General features: G+C 35.6%; 1 protein-coding gene across 1 annotated transcript in view; it reads right to left on the reverse strand.

Annotated features, from left to right (window-relative positions):
- Positions 1-3,398: 3,398 nt before the first annotated feature.
- The window catches only part of STAM (signal transducing adaptor molecule), a 32,998-nt gene continuing 12,011 nt past the window's right edge, over positions 3,399-24,385 (reverse strand). Inside the window, exons 2-14 of the mRNA XM_005152957.3 lie at positions 23,703-23,787; positions 18,291-18,366; positions 18,108-18,203; positions 17,415-17,561; positions 17,060-17,150; positions 15,688-15,880; positions 15,281-15,375; positions 13,932-14,020; positions 12,097-12,184; positions 9,288-9,342; positions 8,798-8,951; positions 6,706-6,881; positions 3,399-5,587 (exon numbers count right to left, since the gene is read on the reverse strand). Coding sequence (XP_005153014.2) covers positions 5,338-5,587; positions 6,706-6,881; positions 8,798-8,951; positions 9,288-9,342; positions 12,097-12,184; positions 13,932-14,020; positions 15,281-15,375; positions 15,688-15,880; positions 17,060-17,150; positions 17,415-17,561; positions 18,108-18,203; positions 18,291-18,366; positions 23,703-23,787 — 1,595 coding nt within the window. The 3' untranslated portion in view covers positions 3,399-5,337. The remainder of the gene's footprint in view (positions 5,588-6,705; positions 6,882-8,797; positions 8,952-9,287; positions 9,343-12,096; positions 12,185-13,931; positions 14,021-15,280; positions 15,376-15,687; positions 15,881-17,059; positions 17,151-17,414; positions 17,562-18,107; positions 18,204-18,290; positions 18,367-23,702; positions 23,788-24,385) is intronic.

Below are 24,385 nucleotides of genomic sequence, written 5' to 3' on the forward strand. Positions count from 1 at the left end.
TATTAGTCTTCCATGAAATTTGTAAATTAACTTTGCAACATAATGAACTAAATACTCCAACTTTAATATTTTGCATTCATACCAAAACCAACAGTTTTTACAAATAGTGTTATTTACTAAAACAATTCTTGTACAACAGTGCAGTATATCTAAATATATACATATGCCAACATCAAAGGGAGCATCAAACCAAACAAAACCAAAAATGCACTTTGCTACTGAGTACACTTTATTAAAACCAAAGCACACTGCAGCAGGCTTCTTTTCTTTTCCATGACAGAGACAAAAATTATTTGGATTTCCAGAAGCACATGCAGGAGAGAACAAAAGCTCCTACTACCTTTTGCCAAGGCAGCAGCATGAAAAGTGAACCTTAGATCTGCAATTTTACATGGTAGCAAATGGAATGTTTTTAAAACACAAAACATCCTAATTTAAGAAACGAGGCTTCAGAAAAGTACATCGGTTTTGCACATTGGAGAAAAAAGTTCAAAGGTCAAGGCCTTTCCATGTTCTACTATGGTGCTGGATAGTATGCACACATGAAGGTTAATATTCTTCACTGCAGGTGAAAATGAGAAAGGACTAGCTGTAGTGGAGCTGGTCAGCTTTACTAAGGCTGAATAACAGAGTAAAAAATGATTCTGCCTGCTCTTAGCAATGGAGACTTTTGTAACTTGTACTTTACCTTTTTAGTTAAAAATAATCTTTGATTTCTTAACTGGAAAAATTATGCTCCCACATTCTTCAAAACCAATACACGCATCTTCTCCAAGGGAAGCTGCAGTTACACAGTTCGAAGTGCCAGTGCAGCTGCTATAGAGATGTTCTTTTCATCCTGTCTGTGAAACTCAGCAGACAAGGAATAAGGTAAGACCTTTATATGTAAAGACTGCACACACATTTGTTTAAATATAAGTGAAAAATAAGGTAAGTGATATTAGAGAAAATACTAAACAAAGTGGAGAATGAGGTATTAAGCAGTTCTCCAGTGTAAATCTGATGTTCCTGCCATCTAGATGAAATCAGAGAACTATAATAGCAGCCTAGATTTGATCAGCAAAATATATACACTATTAAAAGCAAATTTCTCTCCTTTGTTAATCTAAGCATTTGCACCCTAGCAGAATTTTCTGAAGTTCCAGTTACTCAAATTCAGTTTCCCCCGCCTCAAAATTCATGAACAGTAGCTGTAACATGAGGGCAAAATGCTGCTCCACACCTGCTGAGAAGCATGCTGTAATTCTTCTGGTTTGTTCCTTTTAACTGTTGCTTTACTGCTGTCTACATGTCCTTTGGCCAGTGATGTTAAATACACATCTACACGGGTACCAGTTACCAAAGACAGATGGGGAAATCTGTTGCCACTGTTCCCACAACTGCACACTGGAAAACACTGCCATGGCATCAGTGTAGCAACTTCTAACCAGTGCCTCAGTGTTTTACCTGGGATACTTTATAAAAAATCTTGACAACTTTGTTATGAGATGATACACATGGGTAAACAAGCTTTGTTTATAGAAGTGAAATGCACAGAAGGCACTTTCCAGCATTTGCCTCAGTTCATGATAACCAACCACCGAATTACCCCTTCTAAAGTTAATGAACATTTTTGTATGCCTTAATGAAAAGGTTAAACAACAAAGGGTTATACAAAATAGTATGAAAACATCTTAGCCTTTCATTGACAAGATTACATGTAAAGAAACAAGACATTCAATAATTATGTCTTCTACTGAAACACAAATAATATTTCCAGGAATTCTTAACTTTCAAACAGATTAACTTTCTGGCACTTCATTCATTTGCTGAAAAGCTTTTCCATACAGTAGCTGAACATGTACTTTCACCCTCTCACCCATATTTCAGTGTTCAATACTATAGTAAGACAGAACATATGTGAACTTGGTCAAAACAATGCATAAATGAGGAATCTCACAATAAATCACAACAGAGAAGCACAATAAATGACATCTCCAGGTTCATGATACCAAACTGGCAAAGAGGAAGTGAACTGAAATGTAACTGCTAAATTATCAGTTACAGAGGATACAAGAGGATGAGTGAAGGAATTAGTGCAATGATAGCATCTAGCAGGGCAGGAGGAGGCATCAGTTCAGAGTATCTAGCATAAAGAACGCAAACAACTGAGAAGATAATCTTTTCTGATAAACGAGAAAAATCAACATGAAATAATACAGCTCCAAATTCAATTTAATCTGAAAATTGCATCTGAAATGGAAAATGTGGGAAACACAAAGACTCTGAACCTAAAATTCTAGGGATCTACTGCACAAATTATGGGCAATGAAAACTGATTCTAAGTCAACTAAAATTCACAATTTGTTACAGGAGATACTTTAGAGCAGTGAGTTAGGATTGTTCGGCCTGGAGAAGAGAAGGGTCAGGGGAGACCTTTGAGCAGCTTCCAGTACCTAAAGGGGGCCTACAAGAAGTCTGAAGAGGGGACTTCTTAGAAGGGCATGTAGTGATAGCACAAGGGGGAATGGCTTTAAACTGACAGAGAGGAGATTTAGATTAGGTACTAAGAAAACATTCTTCCCTGTGAGGGTAGTGAGGCACTGGCACAGGCTGCTCAAAGCTGTGGCTATCCCATCCCTGGCAGTGTTCAAATCCAGGTTGGATGGGGCTTTGAGCAACCTGGTCTAGTGGAAGGTGTCCCTGCCCATGGCAGAGGGGTTGGACTATATAATTTTTAAGGTCCCTTCCAACCCCAACCATTCTATGATTCTATGACTAATAAAGACAAGAAGGAAAAAAAGAAGTGTCTATCTTTTTTTTTTTCCCACAATTTTCGATAAACTGAATTTATAGTGGCATCACATTAGAAAGTGTTATTCAGGCACAATGAACACAAATGAAAGGTGATTTTCATTTTCTTAAAGATGGATAAATGCCCAAAATAAGCAAGTTGGAAAAGCAGAAAAATTTAAGATTACACATAAGTTTTCAGCTTTCCAAGGAAGAACCAGGAACAAACATTCCTCTGCGTTAAGGAAAGAAGACTTCCAAAATTTTAAAAACAAAGAAAAATTAGTAGCAAGAATTATTTCTGTTGAGTCATTTCTGCACAGAAGTTCCATAGATCTTTACTACAGAACATGTGACACAACATGTGAAAACCTAAGACTGCAAACTGTCAGTGCCAACTGGATGATTTTGGTGCTTCAAGCTTCTCCTTGAATCAGGGTGTAAGAACTACGGATTAAACAGTCATGTTCACTTCTGTGTAAAGCTGTCACTTCTATACACATTGTTCCTCTGCTTTTGCAATATGGTACCCAAAGCATACAGAGAACATTATCTAAATGATGCTACATGCTCTTTCTTAAGAAAATCACCTCTTCAATTTATTAAAAATTACCTATGACACAATACCTTGGAATTAATTTATTTTTTTTTAGTACTTCCTTTCAGATTCCACAGACATTTGTGATGGCACCAAGCACTGAAGTAATGACAGTTTGTAAGGGTGCTTAAGAATTCTGGAGGAAAAAAATAATACGTGAAAACATTAGTACCAAACCAGCCAGCTGGCTAGAACATATCCAACTGGAACACATCAGCTCTGGGCATGCTTTGTAGCCACCCCACTTGGAAGTTATGCAAAGCAGTAATTTGAAAGCATTAATGAGCAAAATAACAGTGTCTATTAAAACAGTGAAACAAGGCATTTCAGGTAACTGTGCAGGAGTACATGGGATAACTGAGGTCAGCTTACAGTATAACATACAATTGCAAACTTTAAGTCCAGAAGCATCACACTAAAATAGAGTACACAAAAGTGAACAATTTCTGACATACATACTAACAAGTTTGAAAACACAGATCTTATGGTGAAGCCATCTAGTATTGCTCTAAGTGGAGTTAGAGTTGCTGAAAAAGATAAGAGGAAAGTAGGATGTATCAACAGACTGAATACAAATGCAAAGCAACAACAGTTGTACAAGAAACTCTGACCAAGCATATCTAAAACAGTCTTCTGTTACTGTGGGTTTTTTTGCAGCACCTCAGCTACAGAAAGAAAATAGCATGCCTTAAAGAGCCACCTGGCTAAATTACTGAGAAATGCAAGGGTTTAAAAAAGACTAATGCACATTGCTGTAAAAGAGAATTCAAAGTAACTGGAAAGTGAATGAAAATAAGATGCCTCATAAACTATTCACACTACAGAAGGGCTAATAAACTCAAATGGTACAACTGGAAATTGAAACAGATGTTTAAGGCAGAAGTGTTTGTGTAGAACAGTAAACAGAACAAATCACTAAGCAAGGCCACAAGAGATAAAATCAAGCCCTGAAGGTTTGTTTAGCAAAGTGTTTTAAATGTCCATAAATTCTTCATGTTCTAATTAAGAAATCTTAAGTAGTGTTACTCATGTTGTGTGTTCCAGTTTAAAACTCCATCACTTCTCTTCCAGCTCAACTCCTCTGTCTTTGGTGTAATCTCTACCAACAAACACAGAATATAGTCCTGGTTCTCACTGTAGAAAACAACTTGGAAAAAATAAATTACATGCTTCTTATGATAAAATGCAAGATCCTGATCTGTTGCATGGTCCCATGATACGTTTAGCAGCCTCTGAATAGTAGTTTTAAGTTATTAATTATATCTGAAGCAGAATCATAATTTGCTGTTATCCCCCCAAATCAATTATTAGTTAATTAGTTTACTTTGGTAGATAAGCCATCTAATAGGCATGAAACTCTTGTGTTCAGTTCAAGAAGTAATGAAACCTAGACTCAGATACATTTGTAAATTCATATGTAGATCTTAGCTTGTAAGTGTAACCATGATATGGAAAATTACTGCTTTTCCTGCACTGGAAAAAGACATCACATATGTCATAAAACTAGACAAAACTATGAAATACGGTTGTCAGTTCATGATTAAAATAAAATAGTTAAGTAAATTATTTTTAAACATTGTGTTAAATATATTCACATGATCACGACAGCTACACGACATGGCCACTATTGCAATCACACACTATATGTACATAACATATATGCCACAACAGTTTGCAAGTGTTGAATTTTCACAGAGTAGCCAATTTTACCAGACATAAATAACCTTGTACCAATTTTTAGGCATTTTAAAAGGAATTAAATGTCCTAAATATATCCATTCCTCTGCAAAATTAAGAAAAAAAAAACAAACCCTAAAAAGTCAGTGCAAATTGAACTTGTTCACCAAGATAGATTCTTATTAAGCTGAGGATAAACAAAGTTTAATAGATTAAAGGGAGAAACTCATAGAATTGCCAACTGCCTTTAGCAGAAGTTAAAGAAGACTAGGAATCAGAAGTCCTGGATCCTATAGCAGAGCCTTCTGTGAGTAGCTATGTTGTGGTTGCTGAGGTGGCTGAGGCTGTGGTTGCTGTGGAGGTGCTTGTTGACTGCCTGCTGTCTGTGGCAGAGGTGTGGATGGTAAGTTATAGTTTGGCACCTGGGACATATTAGTTCCAGCGTTCTGATAAGCAGTGACATCAACAGTAGCAGGTGGTGGACTATACACTGAAGCCTGGTTAGAGTAAGTATTTCCAGCAACAGAGCCAACCATTGCACTGGAAAAAAAAAAAAAAAAAGAAGTAAAAAGTTGAGTTGACAAACAATGTACCAACGGAACATAACACTTTATTGCTTCCTTCACTGTTCTACATGCACACACAAAACTCCGCTAACTCTGAACACCTTGCATATTTAAAACTGTAGCCAGTGAACATTCCAGTTAAAACTCAAAGACACTCAGATTTAAACACACCTAACACACCTCCCCCACTGAGTTAAAACTAGATTGTGAATCTACTTTAGTTTATTTTAATGTGGAATCCCATCTATCTTCCATTCTGCTCACGAAAACAAACCAAAACCCAACTGTTTTAAATAGTAAACCAAGTCAAGTGAAGTATGCAGAAACTGGCTTTATCAATGTATGTCTTTCCACCCAAAACATGTAACTTCTGGGGACAGACACTAACCAATACTTTAATAACTCAAGATGGATGTCTCTTCCAACTTCATAAAATAAAATTACTTTATGCGGACAGTAATAATTAATAACCCCCAACCTAATTTTTCTTAAGGTCAACTCAAAACTTTTTCATAATATGGGTAGTTTAGCCAAAGCTTAGCATCTTTGGGCATCCACCCAAAACAGAAGCTCCTTTACATGGGGAAGCCATGTAACCTCCAATAAGCATTCATAGCCCATTCACTTCTTTTTGAAACTGAGCAGAATTCTCCCTATGTCTCTACAGTCAAATATTTGAGAAAAGAACAATACAATACATACTATCTCAGAAATTATGCAAAGCCAGCCAGAGCAGCAGATACCATCGTCATTTAATGTCTATTAAAAGTTATCACAAAAAAGTCACATCTATAGCACTATTTTTTCTTTTATATAAAAGAAAAATATAGATATAAATTATGTATTTCTCATGTACAAAATAAAAACCTAGAGAAAATTATAAAAAAATATAAAAATTTGAAGTTTGTCAGGAATTTTTACCAAATTCACACCACCACCAAAAAGCACACTGGAAATAATTTTACTGAAGTATCTGTCAGTTCCATTTAAAATTATATTTCTAGAAGAAGAAAAAAATCTCCTTTAAATATTTTCTGTCACTCTGTATATTTGAATTGATTTAAACTTGAATAGGAAAATATTTAAGATTACTTTGTGTAGGATGCCTGTGCAGGCTGACCAGGCAGTACTGAGCTGGCAGATGGAGTAACTGTGCCTTGGCTAAGAGAAGACAGCTGCTCAGGAGGAAGATTGTAGCCTTGAATATGGCCCATCTGTGCACTCCCTGCCACCAAATACGCATTGCTTTGAGGTTGCCCTGGATAAACCTAGGAAGTTAAATAAAGAAATATTAAAAACAAAATACAAGAAAATCTGGTATTCAGTATCTGACTTTAGAACTTAAAATACAGCCTCTCAAACCTTTATATTTCAGACGTTTTAATAGAAAGCATCTGATTGTCTCCAATTAAGTGTCACAATGCAAAAAAAAAAACAACTACCACATTTTCAAAGGACATTATGTACATTTCTAACCTCAGGCTTCAGTACCAGAAAGGTCAAACAGTTTACTGGAAAACTTGTTTTCCAAATTTTATTTTAATGACTAACACGCATGCTAACTAAGAACTTCTACTTTTGAATGAAAATACAGAAGAATTTAAATCATGTAACAAATAGCAGCACAGAGAAGAATACTTTCTTGATGCCCAGATGAATGTTATAAGGTATAATCACTAAAATGGAAAGCCAATAATGTATTGGTTTTGTGTTGTTACTTAACCTGTCATGTTGTGTAACTGTTGAGATTGCCATTACAAAATTGTTTGAGTGAGGCAGAAGGGAAAATTTGAACTGAAAATAAGGTAATGTTTTACAACTAACTAGAGGAATAGCTTGCTAGTAGATAAGTCAACTAAATCAAGACTGAATTTGTAAACTGAATTTAATCAGGAATTATTTGATTTAACACAAGTTACCAGAAGAATTATCAAGGCCCATGCACAACTTACATGAGTTCATGTAAGTTTATGATATACAGCTCTTCTGCAGATGACATTCATAGAAGCAAAGGCATGAGACCTCTTAACTTCTCAGAACTTTATACTGGCTCATCTTCACCACAAAACCCAGTTTTTCACTTTAAGAATCCCCAGAAACATGCCCATTTAAAAAACATTAAAATTATTTGATAGAGTCACGATATGATTGCTTATCACAACATACAAATCGAAGACAATATTCCTCTTAATGACACTGAAAAAAACATCTATTATCTTCTTTAAAAGCCACTGAAAGTACATATTTGTTGGAAGCTACTAGATTATTGGAAAAAAAAAAACAAACCCAAAGCCGTTTGAAATGTTACATATTCCTATAAACAGGAAAAGACTACAGGAAGTGTGTATTAGACTATGGAATTAAACATTTAAATGTTTAAAATACCTTTGAAAAATACCATAGTATATGAATAAGCCAAAAGACCTACTCAGAGATAAGAGTCAACTATATGGAAATGCTGCCATGAAAGTACTATAATTCTTAACTTCAGTAATTTGAATGCTAAATGCTATCTACTGATATTTCAAAACAAGGAAACTGAAAGAAGACGTTGAATTTAGGGTGGCATAATCTTAACCAGGAATTGTTCTCCTTTGGTTCTTTTTTCTTTTTTGACCCATCATGCAAAGATCTGTCACCTTTCATTTTTAAATTTGTGTGCACCTCAAAGCACAGGAGGGGCTTTTTCCTTGATCAAAAAGTACTGAACAGAAAAGAACCTGCAAAAGGAGAGATTCCAAAGCTTGCAGCTGAAAACAAACAGTATTTTATTGGGTGCTTTGGGGTTTTTGTTGGGGCTTTTTTTTTCATACTGTGTTGAGAGAAAGCACTGCTCTTTCATTTGAGATTATCTCTGAGAGTACAAGATGATTTTAGCCTAGCATTAAGGTAACAAAGATAATAAAATGAAATTTCCAACTGAGGGAGTGAGGGGAGTGGGAACACAAGGGCAGAAATAGGAAAAACTATTACTTGCAATCAACATGCTCCACCATACTTTATATATCAGTATATATTTATTTAGTAATGTAGAGAAGCATATTGTAAAAAAAAAAAATATTGGAGCATTTTTTGTAAAAACCTTAGCTTGTGAAAAACTGTTTATCAGCAGCAATTTAAGAAATAAACCATAGCTCAGTACATACCTGATAACCTAAATGGCCATTATAAGTTACATACATACCTGAGAGCCAGAAACGCCAGATGACTGCATGTAATACTGTTGGTTTTGTAATTTTGCATACATGGAATACATCGGGTCTTCATTCATCAATTTGTTATACAAAGAAAGAGCCTCCATTGCTTTAACATTGAGCTCTGAAAGTTCTGAATGTTTCCTAGAAAACATATTTTACAGGTTATTCTACAATTTAGATAACTTCAGTACAGATCAGACAACACAAGGAACTTTCCATGAGGTGGGATATGCAGCATATTCTTACTGCCTGTGAAGTGATGCCTGACAAGTGCCAGAATGTCAAATGGTACAATACTATGAAATATCATGTGACTATGGAAAAAAAAACAACTCATGCCTCATCCCAGATGAGAAGCTACTAATAAATACACCCATTTTTTTTCCAGTATTCTTAGAAACTAACATATGATTAAGCAGCAACACTTCTGTTTCTAAGACTGAATCTTAACATGAATCAAAACACTACTTCTTTTACCTGTCTATATCTTCCAACTTTTCATCTATGAGAGGTCCCATCTGGTGGCACATTGCTGAAATTGAGAGACATTAAAATCTGTCAGAGTAATAAAGATTTCCACACTGTACAGTCAAAAAGCAGCTTTAAAAACAAAACAGAAATGTGTGGATGCTATTTCTTTATGCTAAGAAAGTTATAGTAACAGAGGTAAGTGTCACAAACAACTTAAGAATGAGATCCAGCTGAAGTTTTCAGTAGTGGTATGGTTTTAAAAGTACATTTAAAAAACAAAAAGAGCTAGGGCAAAAGAAAACATTTAACATCTGGGGAGTGTAAAGCTGAAACTATGTTGCGTAAAAAAGTTCAGGTAAATCTGAAAGGCAAGCTCTTCTTCAAGAAAGAAAATTTGCCACTGCAACCTAGACCATGTGCTCAATTAACATTGCTACAAAAAGACTCTATGAAAACAATGAAAGGAGAAACAGGTTCCAATGATTCAAATAATGTGAACATACAAGACACTTACAGCACTTCACTATCTCACTGGAATCCTAATAGGGGTAAGGGGATTTTTTCAAACCACTAACACACGCAAAAAAAACTCAAACAAGAACACAAAACCTTACCAGAAGTAGAATGGAAAATCATAAAAATAAACAAAAATGCACCCCCTGTCAACTTGCAGCACAATTACATGGGGTTCATGTAATTGCCAAGCAAACCACAGTTAACTTGCAAAAAAGACGGAGTTTATCATATGTAAAACAAACAGTCAAGGTAGCTGGAAGGGGATGCTACAGTCTAACCCAACTCCAGAATGCAAGATGTGATCACTTACTCAAGCAATTAAATATTTACTAATCAAGGTAAGCGTTTAATCCCAAGCGCCACTCAACATTAAAACTGAGATAAAAAAATCAGGCATCAAAGATTATCTAAATGTATTAGTGAATATACTAATATTCTAATTATTATTATTATTCACTAATAGTGAATATAGTGAATAGTGAAACACTGTCTTCACTCCCAGTCTTCCCAAATTAAGTGATGCAAAAGGTCCTGAAAGCCTCTGGGTCATGACTGGTCAAAGAGCATCACTGATGTGTTCCTTGGAGGCAATTCCAGGTAAAAGAGGACGTGTATAAAAGCCACCTATCTGCTTCTTTGAACCTGGGATCAGTAATACATTGACAGAAATACTGGGAAAAGATGTAAAAATACGGTATAAGTTCTGCCTATTTTTATGTGGAACGGAGTGTGTCAAAGGCATGTGAAGGATTGATTAGATTTCTGTACACTAATATGATGACTGCACTGCTGCCAACCACAAACCCTTGGCTCTGCAAAGTGTTGGGATGAGCTCCCCAATGTAAAGATGTTTGTGACTGGACATCTGGATGGCAGAAGAAAATTAAGTGGTTTGATCACCACCTGCCACCACTGGTATGAATGAAAGAGCCAATGCATATCTATAACAAAATGTCCAGAATCTATGCCAAAAATAGTAGCTGCCCAAGGCCTACGTGACTGTAGAATAAATACAGTCATGCATATGCCATTGTAGAACTATGTGCAGCCATGTGTTTGCCAAGCACTGTTGTAAGTAGCTGGGAAGCAATCATATGACTACACTACAGCTTTCAGATTCCAGGAGTAGTCACATGGTTTAATATAAAATTCATCATTGTTCTGAGGATCTCACAATGTGTTTTGAAAGGAGATCCTAATGTAAGCCATATCTGGAGGTTGGTTGACAAGCATACCTTTAATTTCTTTACCTCTGTCTTGGATCAGATATAGGCAATCTGCTTCTTAGACAACAGCCTCTGTAGCTATATTTGGTACTATTGGAAAGAATAAAACCATTCATGTTTCTTTTTACCCTTCTTTAGCTTTTGTGGAACTAGAATACATGCAGACATGTCACTGATGTGTAGTACCTAAAAAGGGATTTTTGTAGTTTGTTTTTTTTTTTTTTTTTTACAGGTATAATGAACCAGATGGGTGTGGAAAGATGGGTATTATCCAAAAGCTTACAAAGCATATGCACTTTTTTTCTGATTAACTTCTAGATAGATAGGTCTGGAATGTGCTATTTTCCTAACAAAGTCTTGTCCTCTCTGAATTGTCAATCAAACAAAAAATTGTTGATAAAAAGCCAATGTTGTCTTATAATCAGGAATTTTCTTTAGTTCCTTCTCCAAAGTTCCCTTGCAAAAATTTTGATACATCTATCAACCCAGGTAAAATGGTCTACAAGGCTTCTTTGAAGAGATAGTCTAAATAATTTGAGCTTAAAGAACTAGTCTATTTTATAACACTCTAAAGTATTTGTTAATATTAAAGTCCTACAGAAATACACATGACGTGAAAAGCACATGTGGAATACCCACAGGACTATTCTAAGCCTCAGTAGTATTTCGCTTCTTCTCATGGAATCTTTCTTACACTCCTTTTGCAACTCATGCTGTGCTACGTTATGAAGGGGGATAAAAACAAAAAATAAAGGATAAATAAGACTGAATTAAGTATTCCCAGATCTTGAAAAAAAAAAAAGAATAGAGAATACATATTTTTAGAGAGAGGAGTGAACTTGTTTTATTTTAAAATTTTGCACTTTAGTCTCTTAGATGTGAGAAACAGGAAGTGAGAAGATAATTACAGCTCAAGCCCTTCAGCATGCTTGGAGTGTGCACATTAAGCTGAAATAGTTTCATCTTAGTTTTGATTAGGTTTGATAGAGGTAATTACTATTATTAGTATTTAGTATTATATAATTACAGATATGAAAACAACAACAACAAAAAACCCAGTAACATCTTCCTACCCTCAAGATGAAGCAATTCTGGGAGGTCTGGCTGGTCATCAGATGGATCCGCACTTTGTAACATCTGCAAGAGTTGGTCCATTTTGTCCTAGAACACAAATTGTGTAATTAGGGCATATGTGTGTGTGGGAGAATTGACACTTTCTGGATAGTAAATTAGAGCAGCTATTTACAAAAGCCATTTTGATCTCTTGGGCTTTGGAAATCATTCAGACTTAACTTCAAGAAAATACAAATCATGCATGCTACTCTACAGGAATGCAGATGCTCAAACAAGGAAAAGCCAAATGATAAAAACTGTTACCATTTCTTATCACAAGTGGATAAAAGTACAAGCGGAACATGCAGAATACACTTTTATTTCTAGAAGTCCTTCTAAACAGTATTTTCTGGGCAGTTTCTATTTTTTCCATTCCCGCTATTACAAATGCAATGTCACCACCTAGTGGGATTAGTGGAAATGTTTTGGCAGAATACATTGAGAGAATAATTTAAAAAGAAATGGGTACTTAAAACTAAATTCACTGAAAAACTACCCTGCATTCTGTAAGTGTATGTGGTGTACCTGCACGTGAGCAATATCATCACTAACATATATGAAAGGGTTTTTTTTAAGATGACATTTGGACAGGTTGCATGGTTGACTTCAGAGTAAGCCATCCTTCGTTAAACAGTTTAAGTGCAACCCATTATAAAAATACCAAAGGGTAGAAAATTAATAAGCATAAACTCTTTGAAAATTATGTCTTGGAGTAAACTATACTGCTTAACCAAACGTTACATCTAAATGATTGAAAAAAGTCATTTTTTAGCTGAGTGCTATTAAGAAAATAGCTTTGAACAAGACAGAGTTATATAGAATCATAGAATCAACTACATTGGAAAAGGGAGTATCAAAGTGGAAATTAAAATGAAGTTTTTTCCTCCTTAACCCCATGAAAAGCAGGAAGAAGCCAGATGAACTACTTTCTTAAAAATTAGAGCATGGTAATTTTAAAGACAAGACAATAAGACATAAACCAACATGGAATCACAAAAGACAAAAGGATGGCATCTCAGGGAGGGCCTGAGATAAGCTATTTCAGCAGATTATAAACTAATATCTGTTGGAAAGAAGGGTATTTGAGGCAGGAGTTAAATAGGACTTTAGGAAGGCAGTAACTAATCCTTTATTCAAAAAATAATTCCTGAACCTAGCTGAGAAAGAAAGGGAACAATTCTAAAGACAACAATTCTAAGCCCTCTGGTAGGGAAAGAGGAAAGATTAAAAAGGCAGGGAAAAAAAAGAAGGCAGAGGAAAACATCCTGGGCTCAGAGTTCCTGGGAACCTTGCAAAATCACTGTGGAGAGATTGTGCAAATCTTTCTAAGTATAACTTACAGAGAACAAAAACCTCACAGTTTTCAGAGAAGGAAAGAGATCTTTCAGACTGGGGGAAGACAGTGGTGGTTACAGTGGAACTAGATCTAAGACAGTATTCAAGATGGGTATCTCCAAGGTATCCTGAAGTACTGAAAACAAACTTTAATGAAAATGTGTCACTCCACACCAAGCTTCTAGTTTGGAGGTGAACAGCTGTACAATCCTAGAGTAGGGCCCTAAATGGAATACAGTTTCCATATTCAGTTTCAGAAACTCCTAAGAACTTCAAAACACATGAACAAATTCGAATACAGCACTTTTTTTTTTATTAGTAACTTTTCCTTCCCATTCATTTTCTTTTGATTATGTTCTCCTGATATTTTAAATTGGCTTTGAAATACATGACGAAAGGGTTAAACATCACATATTTATATGTACCAGCAGCTGAAAATCAGTACTTTTATCATGCTTACTTCATCAATATAAACTGGTTCAGGCTCAGGTTCTATAGTCTCTACTTGAACTTCATCACTGAACTGCACTGTTTTCTTTTCCGCTTTCACTGTAATATGAAATAAACAAGCAGTTTATTATAAAATAAAAATAAACAATGACACAAGTATTATACAGCTAGCATGTTGCTTAAGTTCTTCATATTCAAATATCTACTATGAAAATTTAAGAAAAAATATAGTATTTTGTTGACATTTGAAGGCAAAAACCTTCTCCACATACTTAAACAATTTTTTTAAACAAATCTGTAAACTGCTTAACAGACATCAGTTCGCACAGGTTCAATCAAAATATGTCTTTGCAAGTAAATGTATCATAGTCTCCCTGCACACAACATACTTATTATTAAGTATTAAGAAAATATATTAAGGGAGAGTAATTGGAAAAAATAAAGCTAATAAGTCAGGATTAAGAGAATACTGGTAAAATCATCTATGACAAAACAGAGCCTTCTTTTCTCCAGAGCAAAGTACAGAATTGGAAGTTCTCAAATTCTGTTCTTTCTCCATCAAGTAGGACCTGCAAAAGCATCTTACTCTCCTGTAGTGGAGGCCACAACAAAAAACAAACCTACATATTTGGAAAAAAGCCAAATACTACTTTTATCATACTACTCTTATCAGTTAGTCTTAACATAGAACAGGTGACCCCTACAGCATGCAATTCTGCTGACCTGCTCATACCTATGACACACTCATATTGAGATCACAAGAGATTAATCTTGCAGACCCATCAGATTTACAGAAATCAGGTCTAAAATCTTAAAACCTTGTCACATACTTAGTATTTTTATTAAATATTTACAATAGGTTAGATGATAAAAATAGAAGATAAGCAGTACGCATGAGAAACCCTCCTTCCATTATGCACACATATACACCTACAGTATGGAGGTTTCTTGAATTGTCTGAACTGTGGTAACCTGACTCCAATGTCTATCTGCTCAGGGGCCTTCAGGTTTTCCTTGATTAGGTAGGTACCCTCGCAACTAAGCAAAAAGGCAATTTGGAAAAAGATTGCTGTTGCCTGCATCTCTCTAGATGTCAATGGAGTTTTTAAGTAAGTCTCAAGGAAACTACTGACAAAGCCAGCAGCAGACAGCACCATATTTTTCAGCAAATGCCAGCTTGAGCAACCTTGGTCTGACACAAAGGTATGACTATTGTCTGTGAGAGCAAAGCAAAGGCTTCTCAGTTTTGAGTATCAACTTGCAGCTGAACTCTATTGTAAGGGAAAGTAAATCACTACAGAAGTATCCTGTGGGCCATGGCAAGGCTTAAGATATATACATAAATGTAATGTTACTTACTCATTTCTGGCTCAGCAGAAAGATCAGCTGTTACAAAGTTAGATGGAAACAATCCTATACCCTGATGAGTTTCACCTTTCCACCAATTTGGATCACTAAAGATAAAAAAAATAATTAAAGCACATACATTAATAATACTCACATGGACCTTGCTAATAATTGCCCTGTACAAGGATTTTTTATTACTTGTATATAAATACAATTTGTACACATGCAGAAATATTTATACAAGAATCTTTATGCAATTACATTGGCATGTAAAAAAATCTAGGAGATAACTAAATATTTAATATTGAAACATATTTTACCGCAATGGTATTCTAATGCATGCTTCTACATAGGAGATATCATAGCCAATTAATTTTTACAGTCTATTGTACTTCTAGTAAGCATTCTATATACATTACCTGTCATCAAGGATAGTTATGAGTTCTCCAGCTTTAAAAGTTAATTCGTTGTCTTCAGCAGCCTCAAAATCATAGATTGCACGGACTTTTCGGCCTTCGTGTTTGTGATTTGTTAAAAGGCTTGAGGTGCTCGGATACAAAGAGGAAAGTGTTGCTTGCTGTTGCCTTTGCTCTTTCAGTGACAGTTCAATAGCTGCAAAAGAAGAGGCATTAACATGAAAATCCGATATAAAAATAGTTTAAATTATATGAAAATTTAGCTCTGTGAAAACTTCTGATATATTTCCATTCCTGTTGCATCATGATCAACTTCTGCCTTTCACTTAGAAATAAGGGTAAAAAAAACAAAAAGATTTTTTACTACTAGAGAGCACAATCTGCCCAGATATTTACTGAGGTTTTCAACAATGGACAGGATGAATAAAGAGGACTTAAGTATGAACAGGATAACTGAATGAAGTAATCCATTTTTTATTAATAAAATGTTATTACCTTCAACTGATGTAAAGTATCAACATACTTCCTAATACATACATGATGTTGAACTTTTCCATATCACTTGAAATATTAAAAAGATACAACTGCTCAGGCACAAACTGTTTCTCTGTTAGATCAGGAGTCTGTAGCTTGGATACACAGAATCACACAGATTTGTTAAAGTTGGAAGACACTTTGGAAGGTCATCTTGTTCAATCCCCTGCTCATGCAGTATCACCTGCAGCTGGCTTCCCAGGACCATGTCCAGATGGCTTTTGGATAGCTCCAAGGGTGGATACTCCACAACCTCCCTGGACAACCTCTGCCAGTGCTGAGTCCAAAGCCGTATTACATTCAAGGGCTAACATTTGATGCCTTTACATTGCTGAAGTTTGACATCAAAAACCAGTATCTCAACCAAGAAGATCAAACAAAAAAGAGATGACTCTTCACACATGTCTGGTTAAGGATCATTAAATGACCTTTAAATATACTTTAGTACAATAAATCAAAAGAAACTACCCTAGTTTTGTTTACTGGGACTGCAGTGAGACATTTTAATGCATGCTTAGAGTAATCAAAGCCTCAAAGTATACTACAGAAGCAGCACTGAAAGGAATAAAAGTTTAGTGTACCCAAAATACTTTCATACAACTTATAATCCATATTTTGTCTATCCATCAAATGTTTAAATTTCAAGTGAATGTGCTTTACTTGCCCCAGAGAGAGGGAAAAGAAAGGAATGGAAATCATAGCCACAGTCCATAAATATACTATTCATATAGAAATATCACAATCCATAAATATGTTATTCATATAGGAAGCAAAACATTCGTTCTTGCTTTATTTGATATTTACCAATATATTCATTAGGTCACCAACTAAATGCACTCACCTTTAGCTAAATCCTCCTCTTCCTTTTTGTTGGCTACTGTACCAGGATCTTTGGCAACTAGAGCTGGACTTGCTTTTGCCTGCTCAGCAGCCTGGACAAAGTGAAAGATGTAAAAATTAATTCAACAAAAAACTGACAATGCATTACATTCACCATTTTGATTTGTACTCATCTGCAATGTAAAATTCTAAGGTAATTCAGAGCATTTCACCCTTCAAAGGAATGTTTTATTAAGACAAGACAGTTTTTATGTTGTTTGACAAACAGAATTCAAGACTACAAACTATAAAATATGGAACTGAGACAAAAAAAATTTTTTGATGTCTTTTAAGGACAACCACAGAATTTAACATACCTGTGAACCAATAGCTGGAAAAGTAACTCCTTGCTCTTTAAGATTTTTTATCATAGCAGATATTAAACTAAGCTGTGGGTCATTCTTGAATTCATCAGTCCATTCCACCATAAGGGCTTTCAGCTTCTCACAAACTTTTGGATGACCCTGCAAAAATAGTACAAACGAGTTACATAATGTAGGAATGTGTTCTTAATTACTTCATATAAAATAATTTCATGTTACTCTCAATATAAACTACATAAACACTCTATTTTCAAGTCAACTGTATCATTAAAGGATATCTTTGTTAGAAATAGAGACTAGTACACCAGCATAGGGTTTGTACAATACACACTAGGCCCAAAATAAAATAAAACAAGGTTATATAAAAGCTCTGCATTATCTCCCTTTTACCACATCTGTATTTAGCATTTCATCGCTGTTATTTAACACGAAAATGAATTTGTATATTTACAAATTAACACACCATGCACCACCTCCCGCAGACAGAAAATGTAACTAGCTACTGTCCAGTGGCATTCAGGAAGTTCTTCCTCACAGCCAGAGTCTTCCCAGTAACCTTGTATCCTCCTCCCCAGCCCCCAGATTTCCAGTCTTCCAAAACTAGTTTCCATTCCACTTTCAGATTACCCCAATTCTCTGCCTGATTTCACTTCTCTATGAATTGTATAAACCAATGCAATACATTACCTTATTCAACACATTGCTTACTTCACTGGCAAAATCTCTTGAACAGACTTCTAAATGAAAGATTTTACCACAGTTTGATACACAAGCTCCTAGAAGCTGAAGAAAGAAAGATTAAAACTCAGAGAATATATTTTGCAATATAATTGTTCACAAAGTAAAAGCATTACATTAAAAAGAACCTACTGTTAATGCTTGCATAGCAACATGGGGATCTTTATGGTTCACTCTCTTCATAATAGAACGGAGACAGTCCTTCGGCCTGAAAAACACAAAACCTACTTTAAAAAAATGTAATGAAATGAACATTTCTTATTGTACACATGATAATGCTTACAAACAGTAACACTGTCAGTAAATTGTTTAGTTGCCTATAAGTGCAACATTAAAAACAATAGATTTGCACTTTTAGTAGTTGCACCCAGTTCTACCTGTAAGATTGCTAACTTTCTTACTTATCAAAATGTCTCAGTAAGTTACATTATCTTTTGTAGTTACAGCTAAATATAGTAAATATTCCAGAATACATAAAATCCCCTGCAGTTAAGAGAACTGTAATTCTCTGTACTCCATGCACCCACTCCTCCATATTTCACATACATATGTAAGGATATTTGCTTACATATTGATCACCAACACCCTTTTGTTAGGTTGATGAGGTTTTTTTATATTACCAATACTATGCTCCCCAGAGTCTCTTCTTATCTATAGAGTGCCATCTATAAAGAAGATATGCAATAAAAAAGTAAGTACTAAAAGACCCTATTACAACATTCTACATCAAAGTTTCAAAACTGTTGAATACAGAATTCTAAGTATTATCTACATTGTGGTAGATAGTGTGAAAAAGAAATTTAAGACATAATTTGAATGGAAGTTTCAGACAGTTTAGCATATTAAAATCCGTGTGATTTTCTGTTGGTTTGTTCTGTCTTTAAAGGTGATAGAAGGCTGAGAGAGGCTCAGGTAGGAACTGTCATTGGCATAAAAGCATTACCTGTTGAATAGACCTGAAAAGGTACCCTGAAAGAGGGTAAGTAGGGAAAGAGGAAAAGAGGATGTGTATTTAAACTAAGAGATTTTATGTATTTCTGGAACATTCATGGTACTTTGGGGGGTGGGGGGTAAAGGCTACCAAAATTATTTTTCTATTCAACTGATATCCAAGATCTAACATGAAACTCAGGTGTAAGTTACACCACGACTTGGCTATACTATATTTGGCAGTGTCTACATTTTACAGAAGCGTCCACCTCATATTTAGTAGTACTAATTTTAGAAAATGCTATCACACAGCAAGACTAGGTATCATTCAGTATATACCTTCATATAACCATTAAAAATGAAGGCTATAAGGCAAGCACTGTCTTTTATCTATTAATTATCCAACACTTTTCATGCATTCACTTTAATTGAGAAAGAATACAGGCCAAAATTTTCAGAAACAACTGATTTTTTAACCATTAATTTATGAGTAGGATTACCTCTGTAATATGAGTGTGAGCACAAAAAAGTGCATGTCCATTAATTGTTAAACTAGTATTTATAAAGCTAAGGTGAAGGTTCAGGAGCTTAGCAGTTCAGGAACAGCACCATTAGCCTAACATTTTTGTTAGGGAATACCAAGTCTTATTAAGAAGTAATAAAGTTTCAAGAAAGCCTTGAAGCCAAATAATGTTCCATACGTGTCAAGTAAAATTTTGAAGAGGTAAAAAACCAAGTAAACCCCTCAGCAATTTCTAAGAATACCTTATCTATTTGCTCACATATTTAATAGAAATTATCACTATTTGAGTGTTAATGTTTTAACATGCTCAAAGATAAAAAAACCCACTTTTTTATTATATCTACACCAAAAAAAAACCCCAACAACCCAGGCTTACCAATGTTTAGTCACACAGGCTAAGAATACCTATTCTAGACAGATCTGAAATCCTTATTTTTACTTTAAATTAATTAATCATACAATTTAGCTTGTAAAAAAAAAGTGAGAAGCACTAAGCACTATGCACTATTTAAGGGAAGGCACATGCCCCATGAGAACAGAATTCTATGTGTTTATTAGACACCTCTCCAGACCATGCCATACAAATATTGGGCCACAGTTCAGCTCCAAAATTTCAGAGGCAGCACAATAAGCAGGAATAACAAATCAGTAAATGGAAAATAGAGCAAAATACAATAGAAGTTACGGTATTATATACAAATATATCCAAAAATTGTTCACAATATCTTTCAGTTTTAGAGTAAAAAATATTGTATTTGATTATATTTTATTTAGCAAAGACAAAATTAACAGCAATTGAAATTTAAAATACTACACTGCACAAAGCATTTAATATATTTTCAGGAATTTATTGTTCTTTTACAGTCTAAGGTAACTTGACTGTGGGGCTCATGACTACACAGGTAACTAAATTTTCCTCCTTGCTTCTTTATAAACAAGCTAGTCAAAGAGCTTCCTGGTCAGCCTGTTAGACATATACTGCAATGGCTACATAAAATGTTACTGAAGTTAAGTAACTTCGGGGAACAAGGGGGTCGGAAAGAAAGGAAGGTAGTTTGGAAGACTATCAAGCAAGCAATTTTATTGTTCTCTCTTGTACAAACAGGCACAAAAACAACCAAAGAAGAATCATCTAATCAGAATATTGACTCAGGCAGTGATTAATCCATAAGAAATCAAGACAGAGTTAGGCAAGCAGCAACACAGACAAACCATTTCCCAGTGACGATTTTTCCATACTCACTCCCAGCAGAGAGTGCTGCAATTAACATTTCTATTTTCTCAACTGTTGGTGAATTCTCACTGACTTCATTTTTTTTTTCCAGCTGTCATTTTTATTAAGTAACTTTTCTGGAGAAAAACTGATGGTATAGTTTCAAACAAAAAGACTGGCATGTCTCAGTAAATTAATACAACCATCTCAAAGCAAACAGAATTAGCACTTGGCTAACACTGAACTCACTGAAGAAGGAGTGGTGCTTCATGCTAAAATATACCATACGTGGCCTTTAATTTTCTCTTTTATTATGCTTAACGAATCATTCAGATTTTATAATGTTATTTTACTCAGAGCTAATAAACTATAGATTCAGTTGTGTAAGGATTTCCATTGCAGAAAACCAATACTGTGCAAAAATCTGTATCTTTTCTGTAGTCAGATGATTCAAAATGCCAGTCAAACAAAAATAAAATAAAAAATACACAAGTTTTCAATAATGCTGGGAAAAAAACCCAACAAAAAAAAACCAAAAAAGCACAAACCTCAGGGGAAAAAAAAAGCCTCTGATGGTAAAACCTTTGTTTTAATCATGTTCCCATGTTGAAACGGCAGCTTGCTCACTACCAATGTTCAAAAAAAATGGGGTGCAAACAGTGTTACTGCTGAGCTGTCTGAGTTCCTGAAACAAATTCAGAGATTAAAAAGAAAGTTTTGATTGTCTCATAGTTAAACAAATCAAAGTGGTTTTTTGAACTCTTCTGTTTCGGTTTTTTTGTTCAAAAAATAAGGAATGAGGCCCTTCAAGACATGGTTTAGTGGTAGCCTTGGCAGCCTTTGGGTAAAGGTTTAAAAATTTATCTTATGAGAAAATGTAACACCTTTGTAGCATAACAGTTAACAACAGTTATTCTGGATGCAAACAAATTTTTGGCAGACGTAAATAAGACAATGTGTCATGTAACACTGTAGGACAAAAAGTCCTTGTTCGCGAAGAGTAGTTCTAGTCTGCTGCGGCTTTAGGTATAAGATGATCTACATCTAAAATGCTGCAGGCATGCAATGGAGCTTACAGACTGGTACACAGAAAACCATAAAACAGATTTTGTAATCTAAACTTCTTCCAGCAACAAACATGTATATAAAGATGTATATAAAACATTTACAAAGCCTAGTACTACACTGAATAAAAACACTAGATATACTAAAATAACGTCTTTAAACTTCATTTTTATTGCTAACTCAAATTATACTTTAATGTTTCATGTCCAAAAAACATGTGCATGCATAAGAGCTCAGTAAAGAATCAATAATGAAAGCATTAGCAAACCATATTAAGATGTGTTTAATTTAGTATCACATTTTCAAAATGTACATTTATTAAAGCCCTGGTGACAGAAAATAGCTTCTCCAAACAAGCGAAAAGAAACACAGAGCTTCATTGTTTTCTGTGACAAAGACACTGGTGGTCAGTTGGAGAGAAGAAAAGGGCAGCAGACGCTTTATACCTCTGCCTTAGCAGTTTCCACATACAGTTGAAGCTGATAGTCTCCTTATCACCCAACTGGTGAAACATGGGCTAGACAAAAAGATGGTAAGTTGGGTGAAAAACTGGCTGGCCTCCTAAACTGCTCAAAGAGTTGCCAACCAGTGGTGCAAATTACAGTTAGTGGACAGTAATTAGTGGGGTCGCTTAGGGATCTCTGCTGGGACTAGCACTGCTAAATGTCTTCACTAATAACCTGAATTATGGGAGGCAGTGCACCCTCAGCAACTTCACTTAGACAATAGCAAAGTGGAGGGGAGCAATCAATATACTGGAGGGCAGGGCTAATCTTCAGAGGAACCTGGACAGGCTGAAGAAATGGGCAGACTGGAACTTCATTAAGGTCAACAACAGCAAGGACAAGGTGTTACCTTTCAGATACTCTGCACCAGCAAAGGCCAGGAGCTGACCACCTAAAAAGCAGCTCTGCAGGAAAGGACCTGCAGGTCCTATTGGGTGACAGGCATCAGTAGTGCAGCCTGGCAGAAAAGAAAACCAACTTCCTCCTGGGTCAAATAAGTGGTCAGTTCAGCCAACAGGGCCACTGGAAGTGATCCTCCCCCTCCATTAAGATGGCATCTTGAGTACTTTTTCCAGTCTGGGGCTCCCCAGTGAAAGAAGGGTATTGATGCATTGGAGTAAATCAAATTGAGAGGTGCCAGAATGGTCAAAGGAGAGTCACACACAACAAGAGATGGAGAACTGCTTTCAGTTTAATAACAGAATACATAGAAGATGGAGCAGGACTCTTTCTCAGAGCTGCAGTCATAAGACAAGATGCAACAGACAAGTTGGAACAGAGGAAACTGTAATCAGATTGCAGGGTTATTTATTTATTTACTTGAGGATAGTAAAATATTGAAACATGTTGCCCATAGAGGTTGTGGAAACTCTGATCCTACAGGCATTCAAGACTCGACACGATCCTGAGCAACCTGATCTAATTAGTCCTGTTTCGAGCTGGAGGGTTGGACTACATGACCTCTGGAGGTCACTTCCAAACTAGATTATGATTCTATAAGAAAAATTCTTCCTGAAGTCTCCTAGGTTTACAATGACACTGCTAAAACATACCGGTTAATTTATTCCGTTACATTGGCAAAAATTTGCTGTACACAAAATCTAATTTTAACAGATCAGCCAATATCTCCAAAGGAAGAATTGTAAAATATTTGAGCAGAAAACCCACACATTTTCCTTTTACTTGTAATAAATTTAATTGGCTGTTCCAAAAGACTATATAAGCTAATAAAAATTTCATTCCTCTCATCTGAGATTGAAATAATAAAATTAAAAAAGCTTGGTGAGGAAATCTCTAAAGTCACTTACCCTGTGCGTGACTGTCCAACTTTATCGCAGATGTCTAAGATGAGGCCCCAGTCCTCTGCAGTGTTCATCTCACTGGTTGCTTTCTCTGATTAATAAAGATTAAAATACAAATTAAAAAATAAAAAAGATAAAATCATTTAACAAGATTGTCAACTCAGAGGAACACCCTAATGGCAGAATCTATTCAGCATCCAACTAAAAATGTCAAAACATGAGAATCGAGCAGTGAGACTATATCCTGCTTATATAGAATCATAGAATAGTTAGCGTTGGAAGGACCTTAAGATCATCTAGTTCCAACTCCCCTGCCATGGGCAGGGACACCTCCCACTAAACCATATCACCCAAGGCTCTGTCCAACCTGGCCTTGAACACTGCCAGGGATGGAGCATTCACTACCTCCCTGGGCAACCCATTCCAGTACCTCACCACCCTCACAGTAAAGAGTTTCTTCCTTATATTTAATCTAAACTTCCCCTGTTTAAGTTTTAACCCATTACCCCTTGTCCTATCACTACAGTCCCTAATGAAGAGTCCCTCCCCAGCATCCTTGTAGGTCCCCTTCAGACACTGGGAGGCTGCTAGGAGGTCTCCAAGCAGCCCTCTCTTCTCCAGGCTGAACAGCCCCAACTTTCTCAGCCTGTCTTCATATGTGAGGTGCTCCAGCCCCCTGATCATCCTTG

This window comes from Melopsittacus undulatus, chromosome 1, assembly GCF_012275295.1.
Source record: "Melopsittacus undulatus isolate bMelUnd1 chromosome 1, bMelUnd1.mat.Z, whole genome shotgun sequence".
NCBI lineage: Eukaryota > Metazoa > Chordata > Aves > Psittaciformes > Psittaculidae > Melopsittacus > Melopsittacus undulatus.